The sequence below is a fragment of the Capsella rubella genome, unplaced genomic scaffold, assembly GCF_000375325.1.
Source record: "Capsella rubella cultivar Monte Gargano unplaced genomic scaffold, Caprub1_0 scaffold_3, whole genome shotgun sequence".
In the NCBI taxonomy this organism is placed as follows: Eukaryota; Viridiplantae; Streptophyta; class Magnoliopsida; order Brassicales; family Brassicaceae; genus Capsella; species Capsella rubella.
The window spans coordinates 6,804,820-6,825,667 of NW_006238921.1; the positions used below are offsets into that span (position 1 = coordinate 6,804,820).

The following is a 20,848-nucleotide window of genomic DNA, read 5'->3' on the forward strand; positions in this document are numbered from 1 at the left end:
GACTTGTATGGTCATATGACTTTTCACAAGTTTGGGCGTCGACTGGTCTAATCATACGATTCATAGATATTGGCAGTTACCAATACATGACGAAATTGAACATATTGGTTACCAAAAACATGGCGAAAGCAAATCCTTTATGGTCCAAGTTATTAGATTCACTTTTCTTTTGTAGTCAGTCTTAAGATCACACTCGTCCAAACCAATGATAACATGCATGCTTATCTAAACATCCTTAACTCGAGTCCATAGTACAATATTATCATGTGAGTAACTATTAAGTCTATAAGTCTAATGAACCTCACGAGGGAGCAAAACAAAAACAAAACATGTCCACAAAATTAGCATGACAATGTCTCAAGGTTCACAAAATTTAATCTCATACAAAATCATCATCGTGATTTACAGACACTTGATTTGGTCTTTGCAAAGACATTTGAATCTGAGCATCATCTATGTTACTAGTAACGTGTAAACGCTTATAAGTAGACAACTTCACTCTTTTCGTAGTCTCGTTTATAGGTAAAGGTTGCAGCGGTTCCCGAGGTCTTTGTTGTGGTTTGTTAAACGCACGTTTATTTACAGTTTGGTTCCGGTTGTACTCTTCGGACTCCACCAGTTTCGGACTTACATTTGAATCTATGGGAATGAGTTTCCCATCTACCTGGTTTGTGAAAACAAATGTAACCTGCAACGATTTTAATAGACCATGTAAAATAATTATCACCTAGCCTGTAAAATTCTTGGCTTTACGATAAACCTGGCATTGAGGATTTAGAGTTTATGATTGATTAGATTGACAACTCACCTCGTCTCCGGCAGAAGCTTGCAGTATAGCATCTGGAACTGATTTTGAGGTAAAATGATGACCCCAGCTAGCTAGATCTTCTTCCAATGGAGTGCCCACCTGAGAATATTCATGGAAAAGAAAAAATGGCTATTTAGATTAATCGAAAGGCAAGAGACATGAGCAGGGTTTGTATTTGACAGTAGGAATTGATGCAGAATGGTTCAAAACAGATTTAGATTAATGCATGGACGCAGTAACAAGCACAAGAAGGGACCTGTCTCTCTGAGTTTTTTAACAAGTTAAAGCATCCTGCATCTTTTGCGAACGCGCCAATGTCTTCCTGGTCAATCTGGCAAGCATCGCCATCTACGTTGTTCTCATTTCCTTCTTCCATATTTTCAGTACCAGAGGTATCATTTTGGCACCTGATGCAGCTCATCTTTTCATGGATTTCAGACCTAGTCACAGTACCAGGAAAAAGGCTTTGAGATAAACCGTTGAAATGCGTATAATCTTAAGGTGCAAATTCTGTCCCCAGAAAGTGGATAGAGAAACCATGTCTGAGTTGGCACAAAACGTTTCCTGAATTCAGAAGAAACACATACCTAACATCCCCATGGAAGGAAAATAAATCTCGTAGATCTTCTGTAGAAAGTAAGTTCCCCTAGAAAATCAAAGATGATGTGGTTAGATATTCAAGAATTAGACACAAAATGACTAATAGATGTAGCACATAACATTCTACCAAAGGACCTGTCTAGTGCTGCTATCCGTCTTTTCATGCTGAATAACTTTTTGAAGCCCTTCTTTTGACATCTGGCGCTGATAAACCTACCAATTCATCACATGAAAAACCAATATGAATTTGAGGTGAGCAATTACTCCCCCAATTAGGCTTGTTATGTTGGTGTTATGCAGTACCTTTTCTTCAATAGTTCCAGTACTAAGAAACCTGTAGACATATACTCTTTTCTTTTGCCCATCTCTCCAAACTCTGGCAGCAGCCTGGTTTAACAGCGAGGTAATGCATGCACCAGCACAATTGATCATCTCATATCAAGATAGATTTGAAACATACTGTATAAGGGGAAGTTAGGGTGGTAATTACTTGTTTATCATTGGCAGGATTCCAATCGGGATCAAACAAAACAAGTCGATTAGCACCGATTAAATTTAATCCACAGCCACCTGCCTTGCTGCTTAAGAGAAATGCAAACTCATCCTACCAAAACCAAAAGTCAAACCAGGTGTATACTCCGGTATGAAACAATGGTACAAATAGATAACCTCATGTACCTTTGTTTGGTCGTTTAACTGGTTAACAAGCTTCTGCCTCTTGCTGATTGTTGTTGATCCATCCAGCCTCAGAAATGGATATCTTCTTTCACGACAGAGTTGAGCGAAAAGATCCAATGTCTAGTGCAAAAGGTGCAGGCTATGATTATTGTATACTCAGACTAGATTGTAAAGTGCTATATGCAAAAAAACACCACCGTGGTCATTTTATGCAATCAAATAACATACATAGTTCACTTCTTTATGTTTGGTAAGATAAAGGTGCCTTTTGGATACAAATAGACAAATCAGGGTAACTAATTCCTTAACTTCTCTGATGTCATATGCAAAAGTTCCAAATAATATGGTGGCTCATAAAACTCAGGGTAACATAACACATAGCTTATGCGAAGACTAATTTAAAAGAGACTGCAACATCCATAACTGGGAGTTAGGCCAGTAGTAACATCACTGATGACAACCAGCAACTGAATCAGTTCAAAATCCATGTGCAGCCATTTCACACTTCATTTTCTATGACCGAAATTGTGCACTGTCCCTTTCAAAATAAATACAAGTACTTTTATTCCAACCCGAATAAACATATTTCAGCATACCTGTGTGTAGTTTGATACAAGGACTATGCGGTCATCAGTTTTCCGACGTAGGTTAGCCAAAAGTCTGGAGAGAACATGCATTTTACCAGAGAGCTCGACCCAGGCACCATCACCCCCAGTCCATGCTCCAGATCTAAAAGGATAGTTTCATTTAGATCCCAAGTACTGACACATATGGAAACATGCAATGAATCGAACTACAGAAAGAAGCCTACCTCCCAGAGAACATTTCTGCAGGGAAAAACTCTAAGCAATTCTCAAACCCAACAGTTCCAGGACTGCCGCTTTTTATTGTATCGTAGATTAGCTACACAGAAAAGAATAAGGTTATCATTAACTACAAATGGGGAATGATGAGACAGGTTTGACGATCACAAAGATCATAGACCACTAAAATTTATAAAACTAGAGTCTTAATATGAAAACTCAAAAATAGCACCGTAAGATGTTACGAAGATGACTCAGATAGAATATTGAAGAAATGGATGAGGCTAAGATTTATACCTTCGGATGATTGCAGAGCTTCTTCAGAGCTGTTATATAAGCCAAAACTTTGGTTTGCTTTGCATTATCAGCAAGCGCTCTTTTAAGCTGCATGCAGAGGCACCCATTGTATATAGTTCTAACTTGGATATTTTATATAGTGTAGTAAGATGACTATGATCAATGCTTACATTTTTTGAGCTGATAAAATTGTTGTACAAAGTGGACTGGAGAGTAGTCATCTTGCAACAAACTACTTCAATTATCTGCGAAATATCCAGCATCAAGATTTTTTTATGTATTTCTGGCTTCAAAATAAAGAAAGCAGCAAAGGAAAAATCTTGTAGCTAAGAAAAGAGATGAAACTTTCACAAAGATGTTCATTCTATCTACAGTTTCAGCAGATAATCATGTTACTGCCAAAACTACAGGTATTACTCAACATTGCAACATATAAAGAAGTAGTAAAGGCTCTATTGACACAGAATTTCAAAGCAATGCAAGAAACTATATTTAGAAGCCTGCGGCAGATGCAGAAGGAAAAGCACCTTAGGTGGTAAGTGATTTGAGAGCAATGCATTGGTTCTCCTCAAAATAAACTGTAAGTAAAATGAAAGCTTCATAAGATATAGCAGTAAATATTAAGCAAAAATTCTAAAAGATTAGTAGTAGTGATGCTCTTTATTGATCACCGTACTAAAATCATCTAAGAAAATTTCATTATGATAAACAAATATATAGATATAAAATGCTAAGAAGAATCACCTGATTGACTTTTGAACTCAGTTCTGCAGAGCGGTCAGCAGCTAAGTTTTTTTCTTCTTCAGTGGCTGTAGGTTCTCTCCCACATATAATAGGTGCCTTACGTTTCATATATCAAAACACGCATGCATCGTAAGAAGGTAGTGCAAGAACTTAAGTATGACACAGATAACAGCGTAAAGTAGTCGCATCCAGAAACTATTTTCCAAAAAAGCTTACAATTTAATGGAATCCAAAGCCATGAAGCAGCAATACTGGAAACGAAACAGAATAACTATAACAGAAACGTATACACTACAAAATAACTTAGGCTAAACCTACAGTTTTAGCATTTTAGGCCAAGAATAACCTAGAAAAATTGATCTTAACATAGTTATCAATTAAAAATAGCCAGGATGACAGAATACAGAATGATCAAATGGCATCAAAATACAAAGTCTGTCACCTCGTAATAATGGCGAAAATGGGCAGCATCACCTAAACTCCCTGGATTTGTAAAGTTGACCATGGCAAAAAACTCTTCTAAGTCATTCTGTAAATTCAGATGCAAAAGATAAAAGTGAAAGCTTAGTGTTAACTGTTAAGTGGCAGGAGAAATATAATAGAGATAATCAGTGAACTTTGCAGTACCTGCATGGGAGTTCCAGACAACAAAACCCGACGTTTGCATGTCAATGAAGCCAAAGCCTGTATTCAAATATGATGATAACCAATATTAGAATAAAAGTTGGAAATAAAACATATCAACCTGGAAAAATATGAAACAAGAATGAATTTGCATGCTACCCTGTTAGTTAGTGTCTGGTCATTTTTCAACCTATGAGCCTCATCGCATATTAGAAGATCACAGGATTCACTCTGGCAGAACTTGGATGAGTGCATTCGGAATGTCTCGTAAGAAATGATAAGTACCTGTTTAAGTGTTAACATCAATTAGCTGATAAGTGCATTTCTCAGAGAGTCAAATGGAAAATACGCACAGCTATACCTGCAAAGCGCTTCGTGGCCGAGTGAAACTATCTATTCCAGATAAAACATCATCTCTGGTGCTTTCACAGAGGGCTATAAGTTGAATCCTGTCACCAACCCATTTCTTAATTTCAGCTTCCCAGTTACTGACAAGACTCGTTGGTGTAACAATAATGGCCTTTTTAACCATAGGCGTCCCATCAAATCCTTGACAAAGAAGCGTGTATAGTAAAGTAATGGACTGCAATGTCTTCCCCAAGCTGTCAATCAATTTAGAAGGAAATAAGAAATTCACATAGAAAATTATGCCGTGTCAAGATCCATATTTTACAAAACAGAGAAGATAGATTTTACCCCATATCATCAGCCAGAATGCAACCATTTATATTTTCGGAACCATGTAGTCCTGAAACACAATCGAACATGAACTGGACACCCTCTCTGCAGTGTCAATAAAACCACCTCACCATGTAAGTAAAGTTGTATACACTTCTTCGATGTCAACAATAGATAATTTTATACTCATTGGTTTGTTGTATTCCCCAGCCGTTCACTGAGGGCTTTAAATGAAAAGCACATATTAACGCGGTTCAGCACGAAAAAATTGAATGCTTTGGAATTTTTAAGACATTACACTGTACACGATGTGAATCCTTAGATAGAAACGAGTACCTTTGATGAGGGCGAAGAAATTGGACGAGCAATGAATGCACCATGATTGTTTTAACATTGCTCATTCCATCGTCTTCAGATTGCCACAATATCAAGGGTTCAATATCAGGTGGCAGACAAACAACTTCCTCTTCTTCATCTTTCTCGATATCGGTAGATATATTCAGCTTAGTAGGTATAGCAACCACAACCGGAGTTGAGGAACCCCAAGGGACAAACCGTTTTCGAGCTGAAAGGCGACGAGAAAGTTGTCCGGTGGAATTATAACCATGAGAACACGGAGGCTTGAAGGGCTTCCTACAAACTGCCGCTCCTTCTGAAACTGAAAGCACCCGAGGAAGGAGTGGCTGCCGTTGTACGACCAGATTCCCCCTGTCAACCGTGCAGAAGTTTCAATTCAATTTTCATAAAACAATCACCTTCAAGGATTTCTTAATATACTAGAACTATCGAATACCGCAATTGATACAGCTTCAGAGACGAATCATATTCATCAGTATGAAACTAGAAAACATCGATTTGAATGGAGTTAATCGAACACGAGACGCGAAATATCCTCTAGAAACCCCAAATTTCGAACTCCAAATGATAGATAGACGCAAGCGCACAAAGCATCAATCAAATTCTCAGGTTCAAAATTGAAATCGAGTAACTTCAATTACGCACCTCAAAAGATCATTGACGTTCTTCGATTTCCGATCGGCGTCGGATGAAGGAGAAACCGCCGGAAGATTTTCGCACTCAGGGTTTTCGATTTCTCCTTCCGATTCCTGAGACTCTTCTGTATAACTATCGCTGGAATCGTCGCAATCAGAAGAAGATAAGATGTCAACAACTTCTTCCTCCATTGTCGACACGCACCTACGAGTCCAGTGCTGCTCCGCTATTTCACCAAGTCCTAGATTTCTTTTGGCGGCAAGAAATAAACCAAAAACAAAAAGGAAAAAAACCAATAATTTTGAAATTAAAAAAACAACCCTATCCAAATGACTACAATACCCTTTTTGTTGTATGGTACGCTAACATCTCCTCACGGTTAAATTTCATGAATGTTGTAATTTCTCACTATATTTACGATTTGTTTTTAAAAACAAAATAAAAATATCTGAAATTACCTTATTCGTCGAGGTTGATTACTTGACCCAATTTCATGGCCGCACCTGCAAAAAACTTGTCGTCTCAAATGTTCCGATTATACCCTTATCGCTCTCTACCCTCTCACAGACCTCTCGTTTACCTTCCTCGCCTTCCTTCTCGCTCCCTCCGTTGCCGTGCCACCGCAGATATCCCCCTTGGCGACGGAATCCGATTACCTCGGGAATCGGATTCTACCTCTGACGCGGCGAGGTCTCGGGATGTTTCCGTCTCCGCCGGTGGGAATGGTGAAGGAGCTAAGTGGAGGAAGAGGAGGTTGCTCTGGTCGAAAAGTGGAGTGAGTTACTTGGTAGGTGACGACGACGCGCTTCCTCTTCCTATGACTTATCCTGATACATCACCTGTGTCGCCTGATGTGATTGACCGGAGGTTGCAATGTGATCCTGTAGTCGAGGTACTTTTATTGTCTTGCTCCAACCTTTGATTTATAGAATTTGATGATTGGATAAGCCTCAAGGATAATTGCACTTCAGTTTCGATGAATATTTTTGAATTGCTTTAGCTGAATAATGGCTCCTTTTTTATTTGCTCTTTAATTTGCCTTCGAACCAATAACTATGGCCATATATGTGAGTCGCTTCTGCAGCTTGTAGATTTGGTTTTGATTGTTCTTTCATATGGAGCCATATTCTTGAAGGCGGATTATGTTTCTGAATTCTGAAACTCAACATGGGGTTTGAGTTTCGTTGAATTTGTATGATAGAATCATGGGCATCAATTGTATGTAAAGTATAGATGCAAGCTTGGCAAAAATGGTGCTAAATTTTGACATGAACTATCTTTTTTTGAAAAGATGTGTTGCACTTGCTCTTCTGAATAGGCAGTGGTAACATAATATGCCTAGAATATATCCTTAATAACGCCTTTTTTGCTTTTGCATGATTTGTGATTGCTTTTTCTATTCTTGATATACCCGACCAATTCTCAGGATTGCAAGGAAGTAATTTATGAATGGACTGGCAAGTGTAGAAGTTGCCAAGGGTCTGGATCTGTCAGCTATTACAAGAAAAGGGGTAAAGAAGTTATATGCAAATGCATACCCTGCCAAGGGATTGGTAAGTTTCTGATTATGTTTCTTTTTCCCTGGTTTATTTTTCCTTCCAGTGACCTTTTTGAGATGATTGGAATGAAAGATTTTAAAATTTTTAGAATATCTTTGAGCTGCTCCTATGATTAGTTTTTGAGAAAAGGAAAAACAAAGCCACTCTGTCTGAGTTTTGCACTTTGGTTTCTACCTAGTGTATTATGCAAATTAATCTTGACTTTTAGAAGTTTCACCTGATTGCAGGATATGTGCAGAAAATAACATCTCGGACGGACATTGATGTTATGGAAGATTTAGATAAGGAAACATCTTGACCTTGAATGTGCTAAAGGAGTCTCAATTATGCATACATGATGTGAGCTCGGGTTTGTTGTTGAAGTTGACTCGTTGCACCCTAAAAAAACACAACACAGAAGAGAGATAGGCGCTTCTTTGGGATGTTTAACCCAAACAAGCAAATTGAAGGTATAGACAGAAACTACTGATTCTTGCTCAGATAATGGCGTCTTCTACTTCTTTCACCAATACACCCAAATAGGCAATTATTGTTTTATATGTATCAGATCTCGAGACACTGTGAACTGCACGAATTTTTGTGCGTGTTTAGGCGGTTTCAATTTGACTTTGTATATCCCATATAAAATAAAGTGGTACCACGATCCATTTCAGTTATCTTTGTGTGCTTCACTTGGTTCAAGTTACTCTAGGGTTTCAAAGGTGGTTTAATAACATGAACGGATGATATACATGTTTTCCATGAATTGAAAGAGATAAAAACAGTCATCTAAAAGCACCTTGCAAAGGTAAAAACTGTTGTGCCCACTGCCATCATCCTTGATCGAACCCTTTCATCTTGTGATGTGTTCTTCAATTTCCGAGGCCAAGAAAAATGACCATGTAGTTTGCAGATGCCCTGATTTATCAATAATGAACACTTGAATCTGATCAGCTGTTACCAACCCGAATTTAGCCAGTCTTATTTGTGCTTGGCATGTTCTCAGGAGACGCCCTACAAAAGGTAAGGATATTTTTAAACATGCTTATGAATAATGCAGTTTCTTTTTTTAAAGTACCAACTTGGTATAATGATTCTTACTGAATAGTTAGGTTCTTTCTCTGGAGGATTGCACTAGGAAATGTACCTTTAAGCTTGTTGTTCTTGAGGGACCTGCAGATTATTATGATGATGATGCAATTTGATACAGGTCAAAACTTTAGTTTGTTTTATAACTAAATTGAACATTTTCAGGTTATCAGATTCGTATGTGTAGGCTTGCTGTTAAAAGCAGAGAGTGGGAAAATAAGTTTACAGTATGCGGAGACTGGGAAGCTTTGCAAGTGATTCAGGAATCGCTCCAGTGAACTGATTGTCCTCTAAATTTCTGCCCCATCCCACAAAAGAAAACGGTTAGTCCAATTATCTAAATCTTTTTGTACAACATTTAGAAGTTTGGTTACAATAAGGCATACAGAGTTTGTAATCTGGTCATTGGACTCAAATCTGGGATTGGTCCTGTGAGCTTGTTCTTCCCCAACCATCTGCAGACCAGACGTTGCAGCTGAGACTTATTTTACAGAAAGAAAAATGCCCAGACATAAAAAAAAAACCTGTTGGGATGTGACCCTTACAGATCTTTAAGGGCAGACATCTTGTTTATGCTTGGTGGAAGAGAACCAGATAGTCCAAGATTTGTGAGATTTCTAGCAAAAGAAACACAAGTCCTAGATTATGATTCTTTGAGATCTAGACTAAGTACTTGACAGCTACATAAAAGCTTCACTAAAGTATTGAGTTGGCTTACAGAGAAATCACTCTGGTAATTTTGTCTTTGGAGCAAGTTAGACCAGTCCACGAGTTAGCACGAGGGAGGCATGGGTCGCCCGACCAATCTACTGGAGGCTTCTTGATGCTTTCTAACAGATCGTCCATTGCAATTGCTGCAGAAGAGAATGTGTTTGTTCCAGCGGCTTCATTTATTGCAAAATAGAGAAAAACATGAATAACGAAACCTTTACGTTACCATCTTTAATATTAGTGAATCCACCAAGAGGAAGAACTTGAAACACTTCTCCAGCGTTAATGACGGGTCCAACTGGTGCATCCTTGGGCGGAGTCAATGTGATCTGAGTCTGACCTGACAATGGCCAGTGGCCAGAGTAAACCATAACCCCGCTAGTGCTCACATTGAGCTTCCTCAAAAAGGAAAGTCCATTGACTGAGACATCAAAAGCTCTCCGGCTCATGGGGCCTGGACTCCGATTGTCCTGAAAATACAGAGCTACATAATACTTTGTGGCCGGAAGAGGAAATGGTGGCCATTGAAGCTCCAGTGGCTTCCCTTTACTTGCTGTGAATCCTTCCACAAAGGCTTCAGCCGGTGGAACATTCCAGAAGTTTGATGGGTTGATACTGCTTCGAGAAGTCACTGTCGGATGCTTCTGGTCTGAAAACGGTTGCCATAGACGGTTGTATCGATCATTTGGAAAGCTAGGTTTCAACATGTAACATACCATCACAAATCAAGGAAGAAAAAGAAGTCAGATGATCAAACCAAATGGAATGAAAAAGGGCACCTGATAATCTCTCTGTCTCCTCCAAAGCTGTTCCTGGCAATGAGGCTGAGCTTGTAAGACCCGAGGTCCGTGGAATTGTACATTGTATCTTCAAGAGATTGGACATCTAAAGCTGAAATAAAAGGCGAAGACGAGAGGGTATGTGCATTCTTGGCTAGACAAACACTTAGTCTCTTGCCAGGAACACCAACAATGATCTCGTAATAAGAACTCTGACCCTTGGCGTAATCCTCTGATGTATTGACGACGCTCCATTTTGTGCCTCCGATGATCTGATCGAACACAGGTGGGCTGTTTTTACCGTCAAAGTTACCATAGTAGTAAGTGGTTCTAATAAGGTACTTGGAGGTCTTGGCGACAGGGAAATTATAACAGTGTTTACGCGATGACTTGTCAGGGAAGTAACGTAGTGTGGATAGGATCGGAACGAGGTCTTTTTGCTTTATAGTCGTCGTGTTTCCGACAGAGATAAATCCTTCGTCTGGTGTGTAATCTATCTCGTTAAGGTTCGTTGTAGAAGACGATCCACAATTTAAGAAGAAACCTTCCACATTGTAATGAAACAGAGACGTGTTAGGGTAGTCTATAACAATTGTAAAGCATTGATGGATTCAAGAGTTTTTTGGAAATTAATTATGTAAATGGTTTATCAAGATTCGATCGTAAATGTAATATATTCAGAAAGAAAACAATAAATAAGAATGGCAAAAGAAATGTATACCTCGGGGAGGAGGAAGAGCGTGAGAGATGGAGAAGCATGATAAGAGAAGGAAGAAGAATAGAGACATTATTATGACGTATTTGTTGAAGAAACCGGACAAAAGAAGAAGATCAGATCCTTTCCACAGTCGTTGATGGAGGAGATTAATAGATTGAACGTAGAGACAGAAAACGCCGTTGAAGAAAGGTGTCGGGAATATGTTAATTTTGTAACCAAATTAATGGTTGAAGTAAATAAACATAAGTTATAAGATTAAAAAAGCGCCTGTAGCTCAGTGGATAGAGCGTCTGTTTCCTAAGCAGAAGGTCGTAGGTTCGACCCCTACCTGGCGCGTTTATTTAATTTCATCTTTTTTTGTTTACTTTTTGCTTTTAATGATTTTCCTCTGCTTTTGTGTTACTTTTGTATTTTTTCCTGTTACTAATGCTTTTTCAGTTATACTTTTTCGATATCTTCTTTTTTAACGTTAATAATTATGCACAAAAGATTAGTATTTTTCATAGGTAGATATATGAATTTGAAAATGTACAACCGTAAAAGCAATACAGTTTAAAAACTTAAAAGTGAATGATTTATAGCATATTTAGAAGTTATATATTAGGGTATTGTACAAAATGGACATACAATTATATGTATAAATATTTATTTTGTAAATAAAATACAGTTTAATCATTTATGGTAAGTAGAGATTAGAGAATAATATACATAATGTGATTAGAAAGATAGTAGAGCAAGTGAGTCAGAGTGACCGACGTGTGACCGACGTGTTCTAAAGGCGTCGCGTCAGATCGAAGCAAAATCTCAACGTTATACCAACGCTAACCGAAACTCCCAACAGATTCACAAGACCCTATATATACCATAACACAAAAATCCCCAATCCCAAAAATCCCTAACTTCTTCCCCTACGTTCTCTCATTTTCTCAGTGAAAGTTTCCAATTTCGTCTCGCTTCTCTCCTGAAACTTCGGTAACTATCAGAGATTCGATCCGACTGCGAGAATCAGATTTTTTCAAATTCGTCTCCATTTCGGTTCGATCGAATTCATGGGTACTTCTCAGAGTCGGGAAGATCGGATCTCTGAATCGGATACGGATTCCGATTCCGAGTACTATGAAGAAGAAGAAGATGAGGATCAGTACGATGACGCCAAGAAGAAGCAAGGATCATCTTCTGTTTCTGGTCCTTCTTCTTCCGGACCATCTGATTCGTCGTCACTCGATATTGAGCAGAAGCTGAAAGCCTTAAAGCTGAAATACCCATCTTCTTCTTCTTCTTCCGTAACGCCTAAGATGAAGAACGCTGTTAAGCTTTACCGCCATATCGGTGGGAACACACCCAAAGCGAAATGGATCATTACTGATAAAATGACATCTTACAAGTTCGTTAAGACTTCGACTCCGGACGGAGAGGATATCGATGATTACGATGATTGTGAAGAATCGGGTGAAGGAGGTGAGTCCTTTTGGTTTCTGGGTGTTGGTTCTAAGGTGAAAGCTAGGGTTTCTACGGATATGCAGTTGAAAATGTTTGGGGATCAACGTAGGGTTGATTTTGTGAGTAATGGTGTTTGGGCTTTGAAGTTCTTAACGGATGAGGATTATAGGAAGTTTGTTACTAGGTTCCAAGACTATCTGTTTGAGAATGTGTATAAGATCAAGGCAAGTGAGGAGAGCAGGATTAAAGTGTATGGGAAAGATTTCATTGGTTGGGCCAATCCTGAGGCTGCTGATGATTCTATGTGGGAGGATGCTGAAGCTCCACCTGACGAAGAGGAATCTGAGGCGAAGCAAAATAGGGATTTGACTGAAGAATTCGAAGAGGTGGCTAATGGTGGAGTGCAGAGTTTGACTTTGGGAGCGTTGGATAATTCCTTCTTGGTGAATGATTATGGGGTTCAGGTTTATAGGAATATGGAGCGCGGGATTCATGGGAAAGGTGTGTGCGTTAAATTTGATGCTGGAAACTCCAAGTTTGGATCGGGTTCAAGCCAGACAACACCAAACAAGGCTCTTTTGATGAGGGCAGAGACTAATATGATGCTGATGAGTCCTGCTAAACAAGGGAAACCAAACACGACTGGTGTTAAGCAGCTTGACATAGAATCTGGGAAGATTGTGTCAGAATGGAAATTCGAGAAAGATGGGACTGAAATTACGATGAGAGACATAACAAATGATACCAAAGGGTCGCAGCTGGATCCATCAGAGTCTACCTTCTTGGGATTGGATGACAATAGGCTGTGTCAGTGGGACATGAGGGACAAGAGAGGCATAGTGCAGAACATCGAATCTCCCATCTTGGAATGGACACAAGGCCATCAGTTTTCTAGAGGAACAAATTTCCAGTGCTTTGCAACTACTGGGGATGGGTCAATCGTTGTGGGATCGCTTGATGGAAAGATAAGGCTGTACTCAAAGACCTCAATGAGGATGGCAAAAACGGCTTTTCCAGGACTTGGTTCACCAATTACACATGTTGACGTTTCTTATGATGGGAAATGGATACTGGGCACCACAGATACATACTTGGTTCTTATATGCACCCTTTTCACAGACAAAGATGGTCGGACCAAAACAGGTTTCAGCGGAAGAATGGGAAACAAAATACCAGCGCCAAGGCTTCTGAAGCTAACACCATTAGATTCACACTTGGCAGGAAAAGATAATAAGTTTCACGGCGGTCACTTCTCATGGGTAAGTTTTACTTCATATATCACTAGTATCCACCTCGGATCTTGATTGTTATAAGACCAAATCTTATAGTCTTTGTTGTGTGTTGTTTGCAGGTAACGGAGAGCGGGAAGCAAGAGAGGCACATAGTAGCAACGGTAGGGAAATTCAGTGTGATATGGGACTTGGAGCGGGTGAAGAATAGCGCACACGAGTGCTATAGGAACCAACAAGGACTCAAGAGCTGTTACTGCTACAAGATCTTGTTGAAGGATGAGTCCATTGTTGAGAGCCGATTCATGCACGATAACTTCTCCTTCTCTGGTAACAAATCGCCAGAAGCACCGCTTGTGGTTGCCACTCCTTTGAAAGTCAGCTCCATCAGCCTTTCTGGAAAACGACTTTAAAAACAGTTTGTATCTAAAAAGCATTCCTTTAGTTTTGTATTAAAATTTGAAATTTGATTGTAGTGTTTGGCTTGCTGTTGTCGCGTGAAGGTTTGTAATGAATGACAATTTGGCTTTTACTCAAAGATGAATGACAATTTGGCTTTTAACTCAAAGATGACACTACCTACTGATTGAGTCAAACTGGGTATGACTTGGTTTCATAATTCTTCATGACTTGATTTTAGTCGTCAAACATATACATTCTGTCAAACAGCTATCTGAAGTGTACAACACAAATGAATTGTCCGATATGAACCAATACAACATTTAATATCGAACGAACTAATACAACATTTAATATCGAACTACTGATTAAGGCAGGCAAGTCTATGAACAATATTAACTAAGGACCCTAAAAGTCCGTATTCCCAGCTACAGAGCTCAACGTCTATGTAAAAATCACTGACGCTCAATAAACCACTGACCTTGTAACCTTCATTGATTTTTGACTCAAGAGATTGCAGTAATTTGGTCTCTCTACCATGGCTGCCCAGCGTAAATTTAGGTAATGACCTACTAACAAGCGTCAGTGAATCAGTGGAGCTTACGTTCGGGGAATAAGGATCTCTTCAAGGAGCAATGATCTGGATTTGTTAACGTTAGTGAACCAACGGCAAATATGATCCACAAGAAACTTGAGTTGATGGGTGTGGTTAACATGGCTCTTGCGAAGCTGTTTCGCAAATACCTGAATTGAATACACGTCCCTCCCCCTCTCCAATCCAAGTAGAATGAGAAGCTTGTCGTTCTTAATCCCCGTGTGCAAACGGGAGACAAGACGGTCAATGGTGTCAAGATCTGTGTTGAGTGCAAAAGTACCCTTGGCAGCAGCATTGAGCTGAGAAATGTTAGTGAGCTCCTTCTTCTTGAAACTGTGAGGGAGGTAGGGACTGCACAAGGGCCCTGCAACAACAACAAGAGTGGGAAGTGCATGATAGGCAATAACAGCCGCAGAACCAGCAACCGCAACCACAGCAGTAACAAGGCATAAGGCAGAACCAACTGTGGCATGGTGGAGGATGCGGACCCGTGAGTTAGACTTATGGAGACGGGTGTCCAGCTTGTCCTTCAGCTGGTTTAAGCATAATTTGGTGTCTCGAAAGCTGTGAGAGTCAGGAGATGGGAAAGGGTTTTCAAAAGTGTCCAGCTTAAGGAAAACATCGAATGCCAAGTTACAGAAGAACTCGTCAATGGCAGGATCACCGTGGAAGAGTTCTGAGAGAGGTGTGTAGAGGTGGCAGCGGGCACTGTGGACGTTTTGGTAAAGATTCAAGCAAAAGCGGGTAGCGTTTTCGCTGTGTTGGAAGTAAGTAGAGACGAGTTGGGTGAGTGAAGTTTGCTTGGCGTCTCTAAGAGCCTCTTGAACGCTTTCTTTGTTTGGTTTGAGCTCTTGAGAGAGAAACAGCTCGAGATTTTCTGGTGTTGGGTCGATCTCAAGAAGGCGTGAACGTATGTCGTGGTGGGAAGGAGTTTGAAAAGCGCGAGTCAGCTCATGGCTGAGGTTAAAAGTGGAGGCCACACCTTCTGTACAACAAAGACGAACTCAGTCAGGCATTTCAACAAACACGTGGTGGGCAATTATTTTGAGTGATAGCCCATACCTGTGGAAGGATGGGGATGAGGGTCTTCGCCGTTAGAGGCCTCCGGAGAAGCTGGCTTGAAGGAAAGACAGTGTGGCATTGCGAAAATGAACTTGATTCATACATAGAAAGTTACGGAATCATAGTAGCTTTTATAACGTTGACTATAAGTATGTAACTTATAAACTCGATTCAATGCCTTTATAAATTTCGTTTTAGTTTATCATATTTATTGTCCAGACTCAACGCACACAAACATGGTCGGACAAGTACAGGTTTGGTTTTTTTGCTGTCGTGTGAAGCTTTGTATTGCTGACATCTGGCTTTTGCACAAATATGGCTGATTGCTTTATCAACTTGAATCAAATTGGGTTTGGCATTGGTTTCATAATTCTTCATGACTTGATAAAGTCTTCGTGTATGCAATTGAATCTGAGCAAAAGTAACCACTAAACAGATAATTTCAACAATGAGCTTCATAACAAATACTATGGTGTAGTAAACCATACAATGAGGAATTGCATTTACAAAGACTTTCATATAGTTTTATACAGCATTGAACAACACAAGAACCCCCAATTTTCTGTTTTTCTTTCTTATATGTCAAAGAGAATATGCAGTCTAATGTCAAAGTAGACTCGAGATCAATACAAAACTGAAAAAAGAAAACTATATAACCTTTCTCCTTTTCTTTTACCTCCAACTCTAATCAGTAAGGTAATGAAGCTGAGACCCAATTCTTCAGCAGCTAAATGGTTTGGTTGGAGAAGTGGAAACATGTTCCGTATCTGTCATGCTTGCAAAGCCTAATCATCATCCTCTGAATCTGCCATTAACAAAAGAACAAACAAACAAAACAATGGTTACTCAAAATCCTAAATAATTCCACACTACACAGCCAACAGAACATACAATTATGAAGATTACAATTAGTTTGTGGCTCTGCAAGTCATTAAGTAAATCTTTGCTCAGACTCGAATGAAATGGCCCAGACTCGTATGAACGATAGATAAAACATTTTTATTCAAAACCGAGCTTAAACAAAAAGACATAAGTCTTACCGGATCTAATGTCTTCTCCCACTTTTCCTCTGTTTTTAAGCAGTCTTACGATCATTGCACAAATGAGATACCACCAATATATGTGGAAGACAAGAAGCATCAGTAACATTGTGTTGAAAGAATAGTACATGAATGTGCCTTCAGCTGATGTCATATCCAAATAATCCAGGAGCTCAATGCTTTAAAGAAAAAAGAAAAGGTGTGAGGTCAGATCAAGCATAGACAACGAGTACAAGACATTATTAGCTAAAAAAGTTAAAAAGTAAAGTGTTTCTACCTCGTGGCCCTGATGATCCAAAATGGAAAGTAGATCAACCGTAGCAATAGCCAGGAGATAGCAAACAGTGCAAAGAACACACTTGCTCCGAATTCTTTTTCAGAGTACTTGAAAATTTTAGCAGTTTCCATAAACACGTCACTTGCATCATGAAGGGCTAGGATGATTGCTCCAATCCGGAAAAAACTGCAGAAGAAAACAAAAAAAAATTCCCAGTACTCTATTAATCCTTTTAGTTTTGCTTTATATGTCACTAAACAACAAAACATCAGTCAACCATAGAATCTTTTTAAGAAGCAAACAAATGCAATTTTTTTTCTTTTTTCTGATATTAACAAATCCAATCAAAATCCTAGGTGTGCTACCACAGATAAATATAAACTCTTGACATATATTCAACAAAATCACGGACTGATGCAAATAGATGGATTAAGGTCAAGTTACCTGGTTAAGTAGGAGTAGCTAATCAAAATGATTGTAATTACATGGTGGGACATCATAACAGCAAAATCTTTTCTTCTGGTCTCCCATGCAAGCAACGCGGCAACACCATACACATAGAAACCGCACTGGCACATATAGTAAAGCTTGACTGAAAGCCTACAAAAACAAAACAAACATTCGATTATTCGCTCTTTCCATTATAATGTATCACACGTCCATGGAACATCTATGCCATGAAACAACCGTCTGCATATATGTCTAAAAACAAGAAGTTGAAGGCAACAAGCAAAAAAAAAAGGCAGATATGAATACTCACTTCAATTCTTGATTAGGCCAACCGTCGAAGAAGAGTTTGATATCTCTAGCCCACGGCTCGTGGTAAACGGCTTTAAAAACGAAAATGTCACAACCAGCATAGTACAGCAGTTTCCATAAAGACTCCTTGCATTTAACGATCTTTGCCCTTGTAGTAGCATCATTCAATTTGATCGGAGCAGAGCCAGTACTCAAAAGCCACACAGCTATCCTCTGATAAGATTGAAACAACGAGACATCAATCCAATCAAATCTCCTACTAATTCTTGCAAACAAGAATCAACCAACAACACTGTTCATTTGTTTATATATCCAAATTCTATATCAAGTGGCAAAGAAAACGTAAATATACAATAATACAAACATGTTGTGTTCTCGATTAATTCAACTGTCAACGCAATCATCATAATCATTAATTAAGGCGAATTCAATACTAGTCTCTCTGCTACCGTAATCAATTCCAAGAAAGAAGAAACAAAATGAATAAATAAACGAAAGATTCTTACTTACTTGAAAGACGAATCTATCGAGGACGAGCCTCAAGAAGAAGAATCCGAAAGCGAAATAGACAGCAATCTGGAAATGCCAGACCTCAATCGACGGTTTAAGATTCATTACGACGGCGTCTCCGCCGCGTGACGATACCGATTCCATGTTCCGGCGCGGGAAGAGAGAGAGAGAGAGAGAATCTCTTTTTTTTGTTTTTCACTGAAGAAGAATCATCCAACAAAAGAAGCAAATGTTTGTTTTTTTTTGGGTCTCGTAAAACAAAAGAATCGCCGGGAAAAACAACCGCCGAGAATTTAGTGATCGGAATCGGAGGAGAAATCAATCGGAATCTTATTGGGGGAAGAGAAGAATAGATTCGGAGCACGTTTTAATGGAAAATTTGCTAAACAAAAGCTTTGCGAAATTGGAATTGAAATTGGGATCTCACGACCTTCCCTTTTTTTTTTTTTTGGCTCCTACATATATTGTAATTGTTTATTTTAATTTATTTCGTATCAACATAACAACTCATCATCATAATAATTAGTATTAATTATAATTTATCATCTTGTTTTATTTTAAAGCTAATTACATGAACAAGTCTCTTTTCTTCTTCTATTTTTTTCTTCTTTTTTGGCTTTTTAAACACGCGTAATTCATGAGATTGTCGAATTTATTTTAAAATTTTATAATTATATTTGTTCTTAGTAAAAACAATACCTTAAACAATAGTTAGAAGAAAAAAAAACTAAAATGAAAAAAATACAGTTAAGCCAAAAGAGGATAATAATAACACTTAAGCTCTACGAAAAGGATTGCATAAACTTTAAACCAAAGCAGGAGCATGGCTCCTCAAGTGTAAGCAATGATCATGTCCACTTAATTAAGTTTCCAGCCTGTTCTTTTGCCTATTTAACATTGTAAGTTTTTATTTACATATAAAAATTTGTATGTTAATCTTTACGTGTATAAAGTTAAATAGCTAGCTAGGTTTCTAATATAAAACAATGCAAAGTGGTATTGGCTAGTTTCGTTGTTTCAATTTGTCTTCCTAATATAAAGTGACAAGTGACAACGAGTGTTTTGTCCCGTTAGTATAGTATTCTAGGATACTTTTTCTAGTTTTCTACGTCAATGTATGTGTTCTTGATATTTTTCCTTAAAAAAGGGTTTGACAGATTTTAGCAATCTCGTATTCATCATTATATAATTATATATCACTAGGGATGGACCCGCACGTGCGGGATTGGTTGCAAAAACTATGTTTATCATAAAGTTTCTAATATTTTAATCGACATGATATAAGACTCGGATCGAATGTGAGCTGAATGACTGATAAATTAGAAATCAATTAAATTTGTGAACTTATCACATCACATAAACTAATGAAAACATTAAAACTTTTGAATAAAATAACATAAATATAGATATCAGGACAGTCAAATCCGTTCACTATGCATGTCCTACAACAAATTGAAATATTTTGGTCCACCCACATGAATAAATAGTATGTCTTCAGCTTGCCCGTTACCCATAATTCCCTTTTGTATATTATTAGAATTAGTTAAGATAATAATTTTTATTTTCTAAATTACCCGTTCCCTTTCCGTTATTTCTTGTCCCAATATTTGAAATTTTTAAGTGAAACTTACTTTTGCTATTAAAATTTCATATTCTTGTATCATACCCGTCATTTGATATTTGAAAGTTAAAATTAAATTTAAGTTTCCAAATTTTTTATATAGGCTTGTTTTTGATGAGAAATAGTTTAGATATTTTTTTTTTGAATTACCCATTCCCTTTTTGTTCCGTTTCTTTCTCTCTAATATAATATCATATTTTTTTATATATAAATGAAATAATTTACATTTTTAGAAAAACCAACATTATATAGCTTGTATTTAACTAATTAAATTACTCGTTCTCTTTCTGTATTCGTTATTTCTTGTCCCGATATTTGAAATATTTAAGTAATTTGAAACTTACTTTTGCTATTTAAATTTCATATTCATGTATAATACCCGTCATTTGATATTTAAAAGTTGAACTTGAATTTAAGTTTCCAAATTTTTTATACCATCTTGTTTTTGATGAGAAATAGTTATATAATTCTTTTTTTTGAATTAACCGTTTCTTTTTGTGCTCGTTCTTTCCTTCTAAGATAAGATTATATATATATTTTTTTATAAATGGCATCATTTACATATATATTTTTTTTTAAAAACAACATTATATTGCATGTAATTAACAACATTTAAAAAAACAATACCGTTAATTATTAGGTTGTAGAAACGTATAGCTTGTAATTAGAGTATAATGTTTTATTTTGTATTACCGTAAAATTTGAAGAAATGTAAGCAAAGAGTCACATTTATAAACTACGAACTTATCTCTGTTTAAATCTTCAAAAAGAAATGAATCAATTGAACAAAAAATATATTAAATATTTTACTAAGTAATGAAAATTCAAATAACTATTTTATTCCATTAACTGTTTA

The 20,848-nt window shown here is 37.8% G+C and overlaps 6 protein-coding genes and 1 non-coding gene across 8 annotated transcripts; 3 read left to right on the forward strand and 4 right to left on the reverse strand.

Annotated features, from left to right (window-relative positions):
- Nucleotides 1-309: 309 nt before the first annotated feature.
- Nucleotides 310-6,842, reverse strand: LOC17892179 (protein CHROMATIN REMODELING 25). Its single transcript, XM_006296867.2, has 23 exons — nt 6,806-6,842; nt 6,684-6,728; nt 6,235-6,474; nt 5,569-5,940; nt 5,251-5,337; nt 4,916-5,156; nt 4,714-4,839; nt 4,558-4,614; nt 4,373-4,459; nt 3,931-4,026; nt 3,714-3,764; nt 3,357-3,431; nt 3,187-3,273; nt 2,898-2,989; nt 2,683-2,815; nt 2,087-2,206; nt 1,899-2,012; nt 1,712-1,795; nt 1,544-1,621; nt 1,396-1,454; nt 1,065-1,248; nt 809-907; nt 310-688 (listed from the first exon to the last, which is right to left on the reverse strand). The coding sequence occupies exons 3-23, from the start codon at nt 6,414-6,416 to the stop codon at nt 380-382; spliced, it is 2,733 nt and encodes a 910-aa protein (XP_006296929.2). The 5' UTR covers nt 6,417-6,474; nt 6,684-6,728; nt 6,806-6,842; the 3' UTR covers nt 310-379.
- On the forward strand, nt 6,594-8,440 carry LOC17890849 (protein disulfide-isomerase SCO2). The gene is made up of 3 exons (XM_023786062.1): nt 6,594-7,117; nt 7,652-7,778; nt 8,012-8,440. The coding sequence occupies exons 1-3, from the start codon at nt 6,719-6,721 to the stop codon at nt 8,080-8,082; spliced, it is 597 nt and encodes a 198-aa protein (XP_023641830.1). The 5' UTR covers nt 6,594-6,718; the 3' UTR covers nt 8,083-8,440.
- LOC17893509 (putative leucine-rich repeat receptor-like serine/threonine-protein kinase At2g14440) lies at nt 8,407-11,170 on the reverse strand. Its single transcript, XM_023786061.1, has 8 exons — nt 11,064-11,170; nt 10,343-10,886; nt 9,790-10,256; nt 9,571-9,706; nt 9,398-9,469; nt 9,239-9,307; nt 9,079-9,150; nt 8,407-8,936 (listed from the first exon to the last, which is right to left on the reverse strand). Exons 1-8 carry the CDS (start codon nt 11,128-11,130, stop codon nt 8,861-8,863), a joined length of 1,503 nt encoding a protein of 500 aa, XP_023641829.1. The 5' UTR covers nt 11,131-11,170; the 3' UTR covers nt 8,407-8,860.
- A 153-nt stretch (nt 11,171-11,323) lies between these two features.
- TRNAR-CCU lies at nt 11,324-11,396 on the forward strand. Its single transcript has one exon. It is a non-coding gene; the product is annotated as a tRNA-Arg (tRNA).
- Nucleotides 11,397-11,944: 548 nt separating this feature from the next.
- On the forward strand, nt 11,945-14,297 carry LOC17891744 (protein CYPRO4). The gene is made up of 2 exons (XM_006297115.2): nt 11,945-13,759; nt 13,852-14,297. Exons 1-2 carry the CDS (start codon nt 12,110-12,112, stop codon nt 14,140-14,142), a joined length of 1,941 nt encoding a protein of 646 aa, XP_006297177.1. The 5' UTR covers nt 11,945-12,109; the 3' UTR covers nt 14,143-14,297.
- Nucleotides 14,298-14,340: 43 nt separating this feature from the next.
- LOC17892635 (UPF0496 protein At3g19250) lies at nt 14,341-15,975 on the reverse strand. 2 transcript variants are annotated; one of them, XM_023786511.1, is made up of 2 exons: nt 15,786-15,975; nt 14,341-15,705 (listed from the first exon to the last, which is right to left on the reverse strand). In XM_023786511.1, the coding sequence occupies exons 1-2, from the start codon at nt 15,862-15,864 to the stop codon at nt 14,729-14,731; spliced, it is 1,056 nt and encodes a 351-aa protein (XP_023642279.1). In that variant the 5' UTR covers nt 15,865-15,975; the 3' UTR covers nt 14,341-14,728. The 2 variants fall into 2 exon arrangements, with proteins under 2 accessions (XP_023642279.1, XP_006299705.1); XM_006299643.2 differs by having other exon boundaries at nt 14,341-15,708; nt 15,786-15,974.
- A 247-nt stretch (nt 15,976-16,222) lies between these two features.
- Nucleotides 16,223-18,831, reverse strand: LOC17892809 (LAG1 longevity assurance homolog 2). Its single transcript, XM_006298161.2, has 6 exons — nt 18,372-18,831; nt 17,863-18,074; nt 17,547-17,702; nt 17,103-17,288; nt 16,826-17,004; nt 16,223-16,590 (listed from the first exon to the last, which is right to left on the reverse strand). The coding sequence occupies exons 1-6, from the start codon at nt 18,513-18,515 to the stop codon at nt 16,571-16,573; spliced, it is 897 nt and encodes a 298-aa protein (XP_006298223.1). The 5' UTR covers nt 18,516-18,831; the 3' UTR covers nt 16,223-16,570.
- Between the last annotated feature and the right edge of the window lie 2,017 nt (nt 18,832-20,848).

Excerpts from the sequence above, each read along its gene's own strand:
- LOC17892179 (XM_006296867.2), bottom strand. The coding sequence starts at position 6,416 with ATGGAGGAAGAAGTTGTTGACATCTTATCTTCTTCTGATTGCGACGAT. Across the intron at positions 3,432-3,713 it reads CAAATCACTTACCACCTAAG|ATAATTGAAGTAGTTTGTTG; the intron begins GTGCTTTTCCTT and ends GATATTTCGCAG. Across the intron at positions 1,249-1,395 it reads TCCTTCCATGGGGATGTTAG|GTCTGAAATCCATGAAAAGA; the intron begins GTATGTGTTTCT and ends TACTGTGACTAG.
- LOC17893509 (XM_023786061.1), bottom strand. The coding sequence starts at position 11,130 with ATGTCTCTATTCTTCTTCCTTCTCTTATCATGCTTCTCCATCTCTCAC. Across the intron at positions 10,887-11,063 it reads CGCTCTTCCTCCTCCCCGAG|GTTTCTTCTTAAATTGTGGA; the intron begins GTATACATTTCT and ends ACAATGTGGAAG. Across the intron at positions 9,707-9,789 it reads ATTCACTAATATTAAAGATG|CAATTGCAATGGACGATCTG; the intron begins GTAACGTAAAGG and ends TCTCTTCTGCAG.
- LOC17892635 (XM_006299643.2), bottom strand. The coding sequence starts at position 15,864 with ATGCCACACTGTCTTTCCTTCAAGCCAGCTTCTCCGGAGGCCTCTAAC. Across the intron at positions 15,709-15,785 it reads TCATCCCCATCCTTCCACAG|AAGGTGTGGCCTCCACTTTT; the intron begins GTATGGGCTATC and ends TTTGTTGTACAG.
- LOC17891744 (XM_006297115.2), top strand. The coding sequence starts at position 12,110 with ATGGGTACTTCTCAGAGTCGGGAAGATCGGATCTCTGAATCGGATACG. Across the intron at positions 13,760-13,851 it reads ACGGCGGTCACTTCTCATGG|GTAACGGAGAGCGGGAAGCA; the intron begins GTAAGTTTTACT and ends TGTTGTTTGCAG.
- LOC17890849 (XM_023786062.1), top strand. The coding sequence starts at position 6,719 with ATGGCCGCACCTGCAAAAAACTTGTCGTCTCAAATGTTCCGATTATAC. Across the intron at positions 7,118-7,651 it reads AATGTGATCCTGTAGTCGAG|GATTGCAAGGAAGTAATTTA; the intron begins GTACTTTTATTG and ends ACCAATTCTCAG. Across the intron at positions 7,779-8,011 it reads CATACCCTGCCAAGGGATTG|GATATGTGCAGAAAATAACA; the intron begins GTAAGTTTCTGA and ends ACCTGATTGCAG.
- LOC17892809 (XM_006298161.2), bottom strand. The coding sequence starts at position 18,515 with ATGGAATCGGTATCGTCACGCGGCGGAGACGCCGTCGTAATGAATCTT. Across the intron at positions 18,075-18,371 it reads TCGATAGATTCGTCTTTCAA|AGGATAGCTGTGTGGCTTTT; the intron begins GTAAGTAAGAAT and ends CAATCTTATCAG. Across the intron at positions 17,703-17,862 it reads TGGCCTAATCAAGAATTGAA|GCTTTCAGTCAAGCTTTACT; the intron begins GTGAGTATTCAT and ends TTGTTTTTGTAG.